General features: G+C 50.0%; 5 protein-coding genes across 5 annotated transcripts; all 5 read right to left on the reverse strand.

Moving 5' to 3' along the window:
• Positions 1-474: 474 nt before the first annotated feature.
• BDV14DRAFT_200281 (uncharacterized protein) lies at positions 475-1,875 on the reverse strand (the record flags this gene model as incomplete). Its single annotated transcript, XM_073773476.1, has 1 exon — positions 475-1,875. The coding sequence occupies one exon, from the start codon at positions 1,873-1,875 to the stop codon at positions 475-477; it is 1,401 nt and encodes a 466-aa protein (XP_073627981.1).
• A 544-nt stretch (positions 1,876-2,419) lies between these two features.
• On the reverse strand, positions 2,420-3,977 carry BDV14DRAFT_61651 (uncharacterized protein). The gene has a single exon (XM_073777158.1). The coding sequence runs from the start codon at positions 3,807-3,809 to the stop codon at positions 2,463-2,465; it is 1,347 nt and encodes a 448-aa protein (XP_073627982.1). The 5' UTR covers positions 3,810-3,977; the 3' UTR covers positions 2,420-2,462.
• A 791-nt stretch (positions 3,978-4,768) lies between these two features.
• Positions 4,769-5,773, reverse strand: BDV14DRAFT_61653 (Mg-dependent acid phosphatase). The gene is made up of 2 exons (XM_073777159.1): positions 5,456-5,773; positions 4,769-5,388 (listed from the first exon to the last, which is right to left on the reverse strand). The coding sequence occupies exons 1-2, from the start codon at positions 5,647-5,649 to the stop codon at positions 4,926-4,928; spliced, it is 657 nt and encodes a 218-aa protein (XP_073627983.1). The 5' UTR covers positions 5,650-5,773; the 3' UTR covers positions 4,769-4,925.
• A 123-nt stretch (positions 5,774-5,896) lies between these two features.
• On the reverse strand, positions 5,897-8,544 carry BDV14DRAFT_208882 (uncharacterized protein; the record flags this gene model as incomplete). The annotated part of the gene is made up of 4 exons (XM_073775516.1): positions 5,897-7,539; positions 7,606-8,242; positions 8,335-8,382; positions 8,458-8,544. The coding sequence occupies 4 exons, from the start codon at positions 8,542-8,544 to the stop codon at positions 6,224-6,226; spliced, it is 2,088 nt and encodes a 695-aa protein (XP_073627984.1). The 3' UTR covers positions 5,897-6,223.
• Positions 8,545-9,460: 916 nt separating this feature from the next.
• On the reverse strand, positions 9,461-14,612 carry BDV14DRAFT_200285 (putative DEAD/DEAH box DNA helicase (Mer3); the record flags this gene model as incomplete). Its single annotated transcript, XM_073773477.1, has 8 exons — positions 9,461-10,301; positions 10,349-10,727; positions 10,777-11,242; positions 11,303-11,878; positions 11,941-12,629; positions 12,685-12,866; positions 12,916-13,888; positions 13,988-14,612. 8 exons carry the CDS (start codon positions 14,610-14,612, stop codon positions 9,461-9,463), a joined length of 4,731 nt encoding a protein of 1,576 aa, XP_073627985.1.
• Between the last annotated feature and the right edge of the window lie 99 nt (positions 14,613-14,711).

The raw sequence follows: 14,711 nt of genomic DNA on the forward strand, positions 1-14,711 counted from the left end.
GTAAGAGTTCGATTATCCTGTTGCTTTTTGCTAGTATTTGCGTCTGCTTGAGGACATTGTCCGACGCCCTTTCGAGTGGCAGATAGAGTTTGCAGCCCTAGCCTATTTCATTGAAGTAAAGTCGGTATATCTTTGACCATCCCACGTGCACCATAATTGTAGCTTCTCTCCTAAGCTTGCTTTCCTCGGTTGTAGAAGAAGGAAGGAGCTGCCCATTGTTCGATGTATGCGACGGTATAACCGATGGGATGGTCACGGTATATACACATTTGTATAAAAAAAAAATAGAATCACATATATCATAGGTATGGTTCATCTGAACGCAGCAGCCCACCGTTCCCTCGTCTCGCCTTTCAAAACACGCAAACATAACATCTCTATTCGTATCCCACTTCTCTGCAAGCCTCTCTTTCCACTTCTCAACTGACACAATCTCAACGTCGTCACTACCAATATCATCGAGCCTGGCTAAACTCAACGGCACCATCCCACTCTCGGCACGTATTCTGACCGTCGAAGCGCGCAGCCAGTGTAATAGAAGCGGTGCTGGGCGCTACAGCCCGGCGGGTATTGCAGGAATGTATCAGGTCTGGATTCAACCTCCCGATAACAGAAACGGCAGAATGCTGAAAATGGGCACGAGCGACAGAAATGCCAGTGGTTGATCGTGCGGATCCAGACCTTGCAATTTGCACACTCGGTGAGGTCTGGGAAGTCGAAGTTGCGATCGAGATTACATTCCCTTTCGCCTGCTTGATTGCTATCTTCGCTTGAAGGTGTGAGGGGGGTTGTTGCATGTTCATGTTCATGTTCACTGTCACTCCATCTTTCCGATTTGTTCCAGGGACCGATTATAACTTTCAGCAGGTACAGGACCCCGTTTAGGTCCTTATCACAACTTTTCGCAATTAGAAATGTCCTGAACAGCGCCATGAGGGTCCCGCAATCGGTGGAGAGAATGTTCTGTGATAGCAGGGCAAGTCCCATCTTGACATGGCCCCCGAGAGCCATATGCGCGTTTTCCGTGTCTTCATCATCTTGCAGGCACTTTGAGATGACCAAACAAATATCTCCGTTTTCATCATCTTCTTCTTCCACAGCCAGTGGCGCGTTATTCAGTTTCCATGTTTTCGCATCGTCTTGCTGGACCATATGGAGAACTGCCAGACGAGCTATAACCCATGTTATACTTGATGCTCCTGGAAAGTCGTGCTGGTCGCGATCAGTTATAATTTGACGCCATGCTGTTATCGCCTCCATCGTACGTCCCTTTTCGAAGAGTATGTCTGCTACAAGGCGTCTGATCTCCAAAATTATCCTATTTTCCATGAACAAGAGCTTAAAGGCCTTCAAGATCGGTATCATGAAATCCCGGTAAGGTCCATCACTGGATTTCAGGGCATGGTGAAACATTCGGTACATCACCTCCCTGTCACCTGCAAGGGAAAAGCCGAGAAACTGTAAGAAGTCCTGGTCGTGCTGTACGCCGTCTCCTGACTCAAAATAGCCATAGATCTCAGGTTGATACAGGCGCTTATTTTCTTCTACGCTGTCATTCAATCGAAGATAGGCATAGTCCAGCACTGCTCGCAGTTTATCAGGTTGGTTGAGCTCGAGAAAGGTGCCAAAGAACGAAACGAGTATTTCACTATCCCTGTCGTCTTCCGCGCGGACAAATGTTTCCCAGGCTTTGTTTGCCGTTGCAAGAGCTCTATCGGATAATCTCGCAAAATTCTTCATCTGGGCTGTATTCAGTAGGGCGGTTGCTTGACTGTTGAACCCGTTCGGTAATTTCTCGCCTTCAAGTGACTCGGCCAGGGCTAAGTGCTCCAATGCTTGTTTGTGTCGGCCGCCTTCGGTACAGGCCCGGGACATGTCTCGATGGACGCTAAACAGCTGTCCTTCAGTGAGAGTGAGAGTGGGATTATTGCTGTCTTTATCCATTGCCCCATATTTCAAAGGGGGTCGCTTTGGTCTACATAACATGCAAGAGTGACTTTTTCTTCGCTCGAAAGTCTTCGAAGGTATCCTTCTCCAGGTCGAGCTAGCGAGAGAGGTCTTCGGGTGCATTGGGCTTCGAGAACTGCGCATCGTCGATGGATATTCCTGTTTCTTGACCATATTAATCGCAGGCTGAGTGCCAGAGCTCAGAAAGATGGTGAGTTCTAAGTGACATGGCATTTCATGTGGTATGGTGTTGACGAAAGGCTGAAACGGTCGTCGCTGCCCTTATCGTAGTTTGATCTTCAGCCCCTCCGTTGCTGCACCTAGCCTTGCGCCACTATTTGTTGTCCGCATATCGGTATCCTAATTAGCTGAAACAATGGCTTGGCATAGCCTCGTTGTCAGAATAAGGAGCCATATTAGAGGGTGCTTGAGACTTGTGAAAAGAACAAGCGAAAACCTCGACTTCATGAATGCCGAGACATATATAAGATAAAGCTACAACAACACTTATGCTATTAAGCAGCATCGCCAGAAGTCAACAGTTCCTCCCTCAAGATCTCCTCCACCGTCTCCAAATACTTCCTAATGTCCGCTGGATCCTGATAAGCCTCGTTAAATTGATAAACGAACCGTAACTGATCTCGGAAGGTGTATACGTGGAACCCCGTCATCCCGAGAATAACATCACAAGCAAGCTTCCAGTCCTTTACTACGATCTGGTCGGCATCGCCGTAGGACCGCTTGAGGTGGTTTTCCACGATACCCATGCTGCTGACCAGGGCATCCGTGGGGATTGGTGCGTTCTGGTACTCGGGTGTCTTGACAGTCTGCTCAAGAACCCGGGTGAAGTAACCGTGGACCTCGAGAATTTCAGAGCGCGTGTCGAGGAATGTTCGGTAGTACTTGTTCAGTGTAGAGCTAGCCTCTTCAAAAGTAGTTGGAAGGTCAATCGAGAATGGAAGGGGGACGTAGTAGTTTGCGGCTGCGATTCCGCTGTAAGGGCGCTGCAGGCGGTTGCGGAGATTAAACTCGCTGGGCGATGTATATCGAGTGGTGTTGGATTCAGGGCTAGCATACTTGCTGAGGGTATTGATGTATGCAGCATGCACGGCGGAAGTGACAGTTAGTCCTTTGGACTTGCAGGCCCTTATGATCGCAGATGTGGTATCTACATCAATGACGTATTCCATTGCCTGGCATTGCCCGGGAGGCACTTTTCCAATTTGAGATGGAAACCCAATGCCGGGAAGCTTAGTTGTATATTCCATGAGCAGATCTGTGGCTTGCTTGCTCTGCTCCGGCGTTGGAGCGGCTCCAGAGCCCAGGATGTCGTCCAGCGCAGGCCCTAGTCGACTATATTCCTTGCCAAAGGTGACATCGGGGTTGGGAGTGATTAGAGCCCGGAAGAGCCGATCCCAGAACATGATCATACCGACTCCATCAATAGTGGCGTGGTGGCCATGCAGAACTAGCTCGGAGGATTTTGGCAGGTAGTATAGCGTGGCCGGCTTCATTGTCCGGCCTATTCGGTACAGCTCTTCGCCGTCATGGTCTGAATCAACGATAAACGTCGTGTCAAGCCATTTCTCGAGGGCTGCCTCATCCGGAACTTCGTACACTTTCTTGCCTTCCTCGAGGATGGTTGCGATATCCGGTTCCTCGTACCGAACTTGCCTCCAGGCGTTTCTGAGTGCCGATTCCACGTCGGGAATGTTCAAGTCGACCTCGACCTTCGAACAAACGGTGTACTGTTGGCGCCCATCGTAGAGAGCTGCAGTGATATTCCCGATGAAGACGAAATACTCCTCCATTCCGCTCAGCGTGCGTTCCCACCGGCCAGGGGAGACTTGAGTCCAGCCCATTTTGTGAAGTGACTTAAAGAATGCAGCGTAGAGAGGAAAGTCGTAACAATACCGTGCTTTCAATCTTCCTTCTGCCACGTTCTTACCTAAGCTTTATAGTCAGCTCTAGTGAGAGTACGCTCCTTCGTGGTAGACGAATGGCCGAATCAAGATTAGGCACACACCTGCTTCGAAAAAGACAGGAAGCCAGTAGACAGGTGGAACCACCAAAAAATGATATCATCGCGCTGGGCGGGCTTTGTCCACGGCGCAAGCGCTGGCAGTCGCAAGTCACTTTGATCACATGTAGCCAACCCCCGACGAGTGTTCAATCGACGATCTGGTTTAGTCTCCTCCATGTGGATTAGTTGCGCATCATGTTCCCCGATCAGACAAGTAGCGCTGGCGGCTGGTTCTTGGGTAGACGGTAGGTCCAATCAGCGTGCGTTGGGTCCAATCTCAGATGACGCGCGGGGCTGGCGGCTGAATGTAGGAGCTGTGCTTTCGGGTAATTTGGGCATAGAGATTAGCTTGCGAGGAAATGGTTTGCGAGGAGTTAGACCGATATTGTTGAAGTACCACCAGCGGAAGGAACACTCTCCAACCCAGTTCAAATCAGGCAAGAACGATTTTAATCTGGAAGGCACGACCGGAAGCCCAAGTAAAGATGGAAGGAGCGACCCCGGTCGTAGATAAGGGAAGGTACGGCTCACCTACTGAGGTCGGCTCCGAGATATGTTAATGGCAAACGCTCCCGGTGTTGTCATACCCGGTTGTTCTTTGCATAGCGGCCTCGGTTGGATTTCAACTGCTGAGAAAAGTATTAGTTAAAATCCTTCTTAGTTAAGGACTTTGGATAGGGAAGATTCAGAGTTGCCAGACAGAATCACATTCTCAACAACATCTGTGTGCAACCTCTGCAGACATGGGAAGGTAGGTCAAAAGAAGATTGATTTCGTAGAGGAAGATCGCTGTAGGGGGCGTCACTCAAGGCTCTGTGTAACAGGACAGGAAGTCACATGTTCTATAGGTGTCCTGCGTCAAATCTCTATTCTATTGCTTTCGGGTATATCTAAAGAAAATGATAATATGCACAGCAGGTGCGGTAGTCTATACAAACCCCCCAGAACCATGGACTCAGTTCCCCTCCGCACTCTCACCACCCTCCTTCTCCTTAATACCATTCCTCCTCCTCCAAGCCCAAACCCCCCGATCAACCTCCTCCCTCGTCATTCCATCACGGACAAGCGTGAATGTAACCCCGAGCTCCGTCTCAACATTGCGATTCCTCGCCTCATCATCAAAAAAAAGCATATCCTCATACTCAATCCCACTAGCACTATGTATCCTCGAAAAATGCTGCGTCTTGGTCGCCGGAAAAATCTGTATATACTCGAAGTAATCGAGCGCGCGCGTCGTACGCGCTTTACTGGCTGAGGGGTTGTCGCTGAAGGATGGGATTATATGTAGACCTTTCAACATGTCGCGGGCGAGGTCAGGAGCGCAGGTGCGGCTTGCGAGAGCGAGCGGGATATTGCGGGATTTGCAACTCGATACTATGCTGTGCACGGCTGGGTAGAAGGTGAATGATTCGTTCCATCTATGGCAAATTGGTTGTTATGTCAGAACGGGAGATGGAATGCGGGGAGAGAGCGGGGCGAACTTACTTGTCCACGCAGCGGGAGTTGTTGTCTTTGGCTTTGATGGGAGGCGTGACGTGCGTGTCCACCCAGAAGGGCCAGAGTGTGTAGTCCAGGTCGAATGCGATGAGTTTTGGCAGTGGGAGACCGTCTGTAAACGTAGATGGCACGTTGGTGGTGTCCTCGATGGGAGCCGTGTTTGTTCGTCGAGCGCGAATCATTGTGTATATTGGAGGGTATATGGTCGTCAAATGGTCTAATCGCTTATGGCCGAGGCCTTTTAGGTTGGTAATAGAAAGAGTGAATGGTAAACCACGAACGAATGAAGTATTCTATGCAAAGGCTGTGAGTGGCGAGTGATTGAAGCCAAAATTATCTTGGGTTGCGGGGGAGTGTTCCGATCACGTGGGGTCTGCCTCCAGGAACATAAAGTCTATCTGACGTCATCCACGGACATTCTAGCCCTATGCTCGAGGTACGCTATGCAAAGTGTAGGGTATACAGTCAAGTGTTTATATTAAGAAAAACAATTGCAGTTCATTACTGTACACTAAGAGGCAAATATGTTCACACCCCAAGCCTAGTCGTACCAATTCCGCCGATTATTTTTCTCCTTGTTTCACAAATTTTCTTTTCCAAACGCAACAGCAAAAGTTGTACCAAATTTCCTCTGAATAGCCAACATCACCTCGTTGAGAACACCGAGTGCAGTGAATTGAGAGCCAACAGTACACTGGTATTCATATGGCCGAACGTCACACCTCGATCCAAATCCCAACGCTCGGGCAAGCTGACCTAAGGCAGAGGTGAGTAGACGAAGCACCCCACAGTATCAACGATTTTCCAAATCTGCTGATGTTCCTCGGCACCCTTGATGGTGAGCTCATAAGCAACATTGTCCCAGTCAGAAGCATAGTGCATGATGCGGCTTTGTTGTTCTACGTCAAGAATCCCGTTTGCGCCTAGAGCATCGGAAATAATACGTCGCCAGATCTCGAAGGGAAGGCCGAAGCGCCAGGAGGTCTTACGCGGCTTCTTGGCGATGTTGCTGCGGAGGGTTCCCTTCCTGCCGTGACGGTTTCCTGGGCTAGAGGCAGGTCCACTGCTGATGCCATTTTCGTTGGCTTCAGGTTCAGCGATGGGACTCGACTCGATGAGGAGTTCGGTTGGCTCGGGCGAGGGATTAGTCTCTTCAACTGGCCTTTGGGTCTCCTCTTGGTGGATAGGTGGTTGGAGAGCTGGGAACTCCTCGTCGAAGAGATGAGCCGCAGGGTGGAAGGGGCCCGATACATAGTCAGAAGCAAATACACCTGCGTAGTTGGGTCTAGGAGAGACTTCGACAGGAGACTCGGTAATGGAGCGCTCGGTCACCATCTCATTTTCGACTTTCTCTTCCTTCATCATGTGCTCAACCTCCTGGTCAATATTCACAGTTGGCACCGAAGCATCAGGAACAGTGTCAGGATCATGAGGTAGCATGGCCACATCATCAGAGGTTTCGTCTTCGACGTCCTCTTCAACTTCAGAAACAACGACGCGATCATCATCATCCAGAAGCAGAGCCCGGGAGATGACCATCATCTTCAACGCGATACTCACAATGTCGCTTGCATGAACGCCCTCTTGCTTGAGACACTCTATGCGTACGCGCTTGGTGAGTCTTGAGAAGTCGAGCGCGAGCTTATTCTTTTGCTTCAACTTGGTGGCCTCATCAGAGGTCTCATCGCCTTCACCTTCATCGCCAGTGACAAGTTCAAAGTCAGAACTTTCCTGCGCGTCAGCCTTCGCTTTGGAATCGACAATCGCCTCTGTTGCGTCAAGAAGACGCTTCGAGAAGTTTGTGAAAGATGCGTTTGGCTGCCAAAGCAAGCTTCTGCTGTCGTGGGCGAACTCTGGGATAGCAGATGCCTTGGTGGGAGGAAGAAAGATGAGGAGCTGAGCGGAGCCACGTTGGATCATAATCATGTGTGAAAGATGCACTGCGCTGCTGTTCTCCATAATGATATTCGACAAGATAAAGTATGGTATCGCGCGAAGGCCCCTGGTGCATGCATATCTTTTCAAGTCGGCAAGCGCGAGAGCTCTGCTAGGGGCGGAGTTGGAGCTTGAACCTTGGATTATTGTCAGTACGAACATCAAGGGAGTCATTCAGATGTCAAGAGCTCAAGGAGACCAACCATTCTGCTTCGTAACCTTCGCACCCTTAGCAGGCGACTTCTTGGAACGTCCAGCGCGAGGATCATTCTCCTTGTCCTTCTCAGAGATCTTCAGCGCAGCGGTTTCATCAGCAAGACTCGCCTCCTCATCATTCTCCTGTTCAATCCCATGGTTCTCCCTGACAATAGTCTCGGCATCAGCATCAAGGTAATCAAGGTCACTCTTCACATAAACCCTCGCCAAGATCTCCAGCCCCTTCACCCCCAACGGATTGTCCGAAATATCCAGCCTCTGAAGCATATAGCAATTCTTGAACGAGTCCAAAAACTCCTTCCAGATCTTTTTCTCCTCGGGGCTCTGAATGCGGAAATCATTGTTAGACAGGTCAAGCTCGCGCAGGTCCCCGGGGTTATTGGCGATGACGGTACCGAGCTGAGCAAGGGAGAAGGTAGTAAGATTGTTGCCGGACAGGTGAAACTCGGTGACCTTGGCAAGGCCAAGAGGATGTTCGGGGGAGCGATAGGTTGTGCATTCGATGAGATCGTCGATGAATTGCGCGAAGCCTTCGTCCGTTAGGCATTTTCCTGTCAGGTCGATTTCGAGGGTTGGGTCGCGCGCTGCAGCTTTCGAGCCGGTGGAGGGGGGGATGCGTTTTTTCTGATAGTCGTTACTACTAACGAGAGCCTAGGCTACTCAAAGGAGGCAGGAGCAAGACGACTGGAACTAAGCGAGGAAAGAGCAAGACTCACAAGATCTTTCGAAACGACCTGGCCGGCCTTGATGCCGCTGATCTTTCTCTATAGCCAACACTTAGTACATCAAGTCCAGTTGAAGTAGACCAACACAATATTGCTCAAACAGCATCAACGCACCGCTGAATATGTCAGCCTCCCCATGTTGATGGTACTGGGAATCTCAGACGGGTAGGCTTGTGTTGCTGTATCTCGATCGCCCTGCATCGCGAAAAAAAAATCAGCTCCAAACAGATCTCACGAATCCTGATAACGAAATCATGAGACAACAAAAGCTTTTGAAAGATGCATTGTGTATAGATGTTTGGAAATAAAGTTTTGTTCACGACGCGGCTAGAAATGGTATAGAGAAGAAAAGCAGCCAACCAGACGGTGAGTATCAAAATTATCACATACCAGATGAACTAGAGGAAGAGGTCTCTTTAGCAAGTAGCTGATGATCAGTCCTTCGGTAGTCAGGTGGCTGTGGAGTCGAAGGGAAAAAACAAAGGTTGAGGAGGGGATGGGCAGACGGACTTGACGCCCTGAAACCAAGTTAGCGGATGCTCTAAACAGAAGCTCTTCGTCTTTCCAGGTACTTCCTAACGGGATAATAGACTTCAGGACGGTAGGCGTACTCACTTCTCTTCCGGTATATTGGGCTGATGTCGAGAGTGGACGGTGCTTAGATGGGTGAGAGAAGAGGAAGGAAAATGATCAGGAAAGAAACAAAGATTGTGGGATACCATCAGGTGAACAAAACACAACCTGGACTAGAAGGTTCTTGGAATCTGTAAGTCTATTTTGGATAACTGGTATATTCACTCAATTTCACTGTTGAGGTTGACGCTTATTGGCGCAAATCTATAGAGGTTGAAATTCTGGAACTTTTGACTGCACAGGAACCCTATGCTATTGTCATAGAGTTCCATCTTCAGTGATGGCCATGTTAAAATCACAGTCATTTATTTGTTTGATTGGGAATAGTGGTGCTTGAATGGGGCTTGTAGGACAATGTTCCAGACATCTTTGATAGTTGACACCATTAACAAATACACAAGAGAGCCTCAGACATTTTACCTTAGAAATAGCTCAACAGGAACACCGATAAGGATCAGGCAGAAGCACGTGTAAAATCACTAGATTAAAAAAAATCGACGATATCTTTGAAGTCTTCCAGCAGGGCCGGGTCAATACCTTCCCAATTCGTCGGAACTGGAGGAGCATCAAGCTTTGGGGAAGCTTGAGTCTCGAAGGTACGCTCGTCCGCTGCACTAACCTCTCCTTCTCTGTTCGATGGTGCCGCGTTGGCCTCTAATGCTGCTTTACTGCTTCTCGCTCGTTTGCTGGAGTCGTTGTTGGCTTGATCATGTTCGCCAGAATCAGTCTCATCCTCCAGCGTTCGCTTTTTCCTCCAGGTTCTTCCGACGCCCTGGCATGGTGAGAGGCATTCTTGTGACTCCGAACTGACTAGATCAATCAGACAGGCTTCGGCCAGTTCATCGTTTGCCGATTGTGTCCGGAAGAGGCCCTCGTCAACATGCGTCCAACCGTGTTCCTGCCGAAGCCCACCCGTATCAGCCTGATCACCGTCCAATTTTGCTTGGGGAAGATGTTCAAGCGAGCTCTCGGAATTCCCAAGCAACGCCGCTAATGGTGAAGGAAAACCATCGAAGCTCTCGTCGCCATAATCACTCGAGGAGTCTGCAGATCGAGACACGGGATCACCAATCGCATTCTTCGACCCTGGCAGCTGCTGCACCAAAGCCCAAGTTGAGCTCGACAGTCCGTAGGTGTTCTTGGGTTGCGACTTGGTAGGGTCGGTGTCGACGGCCGGCGAATCATCTGGATGCTTGGGCTTCGTGATGCTCGCTGCTAGCTTCAGTTGCTTAGATTCAGTTCGTTCGTTGTTGTCTTCGTCGGGCTTCTTCCTCGGCGGCTTTGGGGGATTAGTCAATCCTTCGCGACAGCAAAGGTGTTTGCATCTGCGCAAGTCAGCTCGTACCTTAAAACGCGGATCCTGTTTGCTTACGATGTCTTGTCTTTGCACTTATGATTACATGCCCATCTACCGTTTTCGAGCTTCTCCGGTTCTATGTTGCTGTTCCTTTCAGTTGCCCTGTCGAGCCTCGCTCCTTCCTTTTTCGACGCGGTGCTTTTAGGTACTCCCGCATCCTCAATTGCCTTCGGATAATCAAGCCCCACGCTTTTCTCATCCCAATCATCGAAGGTCTCCGAAATTTGGGTACTTCCCTGTTGTCGAAAATCTCGATCCGCGACACCAAGAATAGGTTCCTTGTCATACCAATCGTTCTCATTGCTCCTTGAGATTGGTCTATGCAGCGCCGTACACTTTGGCGGCTCCTGGAAACGAGACGTGCGGCTCTCTTCATTCCAATCGTCCATTATTTCTGCAGCCAGTTAGAGACTTTGCGGTCGGTATTTTCTGAATGCAAGTACCTGGATCCAGCCACTCTCCAAATAACAGATCATCAATGTCGTACTGATCAAGATTTGTCTCATCGATCTTATTAGAGCTCTTCCCATCATATGGCTCTCTAGCTATATCTCCTTGATCTTCATCCGCTAGCAAAGCACCAGTGCCCTCGTCACTTTTCGGGAAGCAAGAGGGTGGGATATTTAACTCCAGCCGAGCGGATCGCGACGTTCCAGCAATCTCATCACACATGACATGGCAGCTTATGGACTGGTCGCACGCTTTCAACTCCGCAGTCAGGAATACCTCATGATTGGTCTTCAGCCGGTGTGCGCTTATGCGTCGAAAGTCGATCAAGCGGCCGTCGGAAGTTTCAGCAATGAAGCAAACATAAACAGGTCGTTTTTGAAAGAACATTGGGCATTCCTTATTCATGAATGCGATCTCTGCCTTGAACCGCGCTTTCACCGAGCGGCCGGGTTTGATGTCCTGCAAAGTAGGTTAGAGATCTGCTTTCCGGCTGGATTTCGTCACTATCCTCAAACGTACCTTTCCTGTCACCTTCACCGAGACCCTCAGCTTCGGAAATTCTGCAAGCCTCGCCCGTAGCTTCATCCCAAACGGCGGATTCTTGCTCAGCGCCATGTCTATTTGATGCGGCTCCGTCTCTTCCAGAACCTCGATGTTGTCAATCCCAGCAGCTGCCAGCTTTCGCACGGCCACAATCCCAATTTGTTCAATTTGCTTCATCTGCAGAGGCGAGTCATCCCATACGCGGGCCGCTAAACTTCTTGCCAGCTCCAGTGCGTTGCGGGTTGCTACACTGTCCTCTAGATGGACCTGACAGTCAATTATGCACCGTATAATCCGGTTGACGTGGGAGAAAACAAAGCTTCGATCCTGTTGAAAAGCAAATTTATATTTCTGGAATTGTTCGGCATTTGGGAACTCGACGGCGCCAAGCTCTGACTGGATGATGAGAGAGATTTTGTGATAGGGCAAAGCGATGTCGACATTTATCGGGTATCTGATGTCGCTTGACCGATTTAGCTCTTTATATACCGACTTTTCGCCGGCTTTGAGACGAACATCCCGGAACTCCTCGGCTTGGGACATGGTGGAGAGCTGTGCTTGGTTAGCTCTTGTCTTTCTCAAAGACGCATAGAACAAAACATGAAGGAACTTACTATCTGGGCTACACCTGATTGCGGCTTCATTGCACGAATGGTCTTCATGGTCTCGACACGAATGTAGTATCGAGCCATTGCATCTCCCAGAGGCGTAGACTTGAGAGTGTTTGACTCGACCAGGTCACATTCCTGGAGAAGCTTGATCTCCTTTTCGCATATCTGCCGGAGCATCTCGTCCTCATCATCGCGGTTGGCGCCTTCCTTTAGCTTGTAGTGCGTCGGGTTCCTCCTCAGTCTCACGAACAAAAACGTACCTGCCAGCCATCCAGTGGCTGTTTCAAGGCTGTTTACATTGCCTAGTCCTATCTCGGCATTGAGATGCTCAATGAGGTTAAGATGCAGACAGCTCTCAAGACCCTCGGACCCGGACACTAGCTTCTCGTAATGATCGACGCGTTTTTTGCGTGTAAGAATGACGGCCGTTGCGCTATCATCGAACTGGGGGCGGCCCGCGCGGCCCAGCATCTGCATGACTTCGAGGTCGGAGTACTCCTGGCAGCAGCCGTCTTGCCACCCTACCGTGTTCTTGATAATGACTAAATGACAAGGAAGATTGACTCCGACCGCAAGAGTGGAGGTGCAGCATATTATGCTGAGTTTTCCCGCGATATATCCCGTTTCAACTTGACGTCGGTCTGAAGGGTCAAGGCCGGCGTGGTGAAAGGCAACCCCAGCTATAGTGGTTGCTATGACACGCCTTACATTAGTATCTACCTTGCACAAGCTAGGGAACGAACATACTCTTGAGGTCCGTGTTTATCACTGGCATCTGCGTATTTGGTCCTCTCCAAAGTCGTGCCGGGTGCTTGGACATGGACCACAACTTGGCGAGCTCCTTTGCAGTGGTGACAGCTGAGTTTCTCGTGCAGCAGAAAATCATGATCGGCTTCTTAGCTGAATGGGTACCGATGACTTCGGCAAGTCTACCCCAGGTTAACAGGTCTCGTTATGCTAAAAAAGGCTAGGGCTTACTTTGAGTTCAAGAATTTATCGAACGCAAAATCATTCAGATGAGACTGGTGGCCGTAAACAAACTTCTGCAGTTTCACCGGCCGAAACTCCTCGCCAAAGTGTTCTCGATGCGCCGGCACATGCTGGCTACTCGCATTCCGACCTAACCATGTCGCAATATCTTCAGAGTTCGGGATTGTCGCGCTCAATGCAACAAAGCGGACATTCGACCCAATCGACTTCATCCTCGAAACCACGGCCTCCAGCGTGGCGCCGCGAGCCTCCTTGAGCGTATGAACCTCGTCGATGAGGAACAGCTTGACCAGCTGCATGAGCCGTGCGTGATCTTTCCACTTTCGAGTCATGCTATCCCATTTCTCCGGAGTGGTGATGATAATCTGGCTATTTTGGACATTCCTCAGCGAGTTATGGTCCGTATCGCCTGTAAGCTCTGCGCACAGAAGATTGAGAGTCTGGAACTTTCGACTCCAGTCCCGGAAGCGCTCAGAACACAGTGACTTTGTTGGGGCCTGGTAAACGATTTTGAACTGTTCGTCTTTCAACGTGTTCTGCAGGCGGCATATTGCCAGCTCCATGACGACGGTCTTGCCGCTTCCTGTTGGAGCAGCTAGGACTACATTGTCGTCGCCCCTATAGACATTCTGAAAGCACTTGGATTGCACGGCATTGAAGACCGGGAAGTTGAAGAGCGAACGGTAGTTATCTGGGAGCTCACGCACGGAAATGAGCACGATGCCTCTAATCGATACAGGTACGTTTTGAAAAGGTGTGTTTTGATCATGATGGATTGGATGCTCGATCGTAGAATGCGGTCGAAAAGCTTGTAGTATGGGACTTTGTATCTCGTAGTCGTGTCCTCGGAGCATTCCACCCCATCTCCCTGGCTGGAGCCGTGCCAATGGGCTAGAAGCATCTCTTGTGTCTATATCCGACGAGCTGGAGGCTATACTTCGGTGCGGTGTGACTTGAGGACCTGGAATTTCAAAATACTCATTAGCTCATGCAATAGAAGTATAGGGGTATGTTCTCAGAGAGACTAGAATAACAAAGCATAGACGAGGCATCAACCCACCACTCAAGAACCGCGAGACCTGACTTGCAGGCTCCGCCTGCTGCGGCTGGTACGAAGGAAAGTACTCTGTACTTGACGGGGCTGGTTGCTGGAAACTCGTTGGGCCATCGTTCGGGTGGGCAAGTAGTTCTAGATCTATATGTTTGGCATCAGTTACATCTGCTTCGGGACTCACCAATTGTGTGAAGATCATCTGGGCAGTAGACGTCTTACCAAAGGCATCAAGCTGCACATCATCTTGGTTCTCGTCTTCGAACTCTTCAACCCTTTGTGTGCCAAGGCCTGGGAAACCCAATTGAGCACCAGTTTGAGATTGAGAGAAAGACTGAGGCGGAACACCCAGCCCACCCGCAGGATACGCCGTCGCTTGCTCAAGGGGCTCCTGTCTAGCGAACCGACTAAAGAGAGGCGAGACCTGACTCTGACTTTGACTGTGAGTCTGATTCTGAGTCTGAGATCCCTGAATAAGTTTCTCATCAATGAAGCCAGTGGACGTAGACTGGGACGATGCCGGCAAGCCATGATTCGTCTGTCCTCGACCACCCCGTTTACAGGGTGGGTTTCCTGCTCCCGCCGTACCCTGTCGGCGGGGAATGATGAAGGGTCTATCGACGCGGCGGGCCATGATAGATTATGATAACGAATGGAGGGAGTGAGTTGGAATGAGGTTGTGAGATGATGTGATGGAGACAAACGGGACTGACGGGGGGAGCGGATACCCATT

The sequence above is a fragment of the Aspergillus stella-maris genome (genome assembly GCF_047715825.1).
Source record: "Aspergillus stella-maris strain CBS 113639 unplaced genomic scaffold BDV14scaffold_28, whole genome shotgun sequence".
Taxonomy (NCBI): Eukaryota; Fungi; Ascomycota; class Eurotiomycetes; order Eurotiales; family Aspergillaceae; genus Aspergillus; species Aspergillus stella-maris.

Bases quoted from the DNA above. Each gene is read 5' to 3' on its own strand.
- BDV14DRAFT_61653 (XM_073777159.1), bottom strand. From the start codon at position 5,649: ATGATTCGCGCTCGACGAACAAACACGGCTCCCATCGAGGACACCACC. The intron at 5,389-5,455 runs GTAAGTTCGCCC...AATTTGCCATAG, and splicing joins AACTCCCGCTGCGTGGACAA to ATGGAACGAATCATTCACCT.
- BDV14DRAFT_61651 (XM_073777158.1), bottom strand. From the start codon at position 3,809: ATGGGCTGGACTCAAGTCTCCCCTGGCCGGTGGGAACGCACGCTGAGC.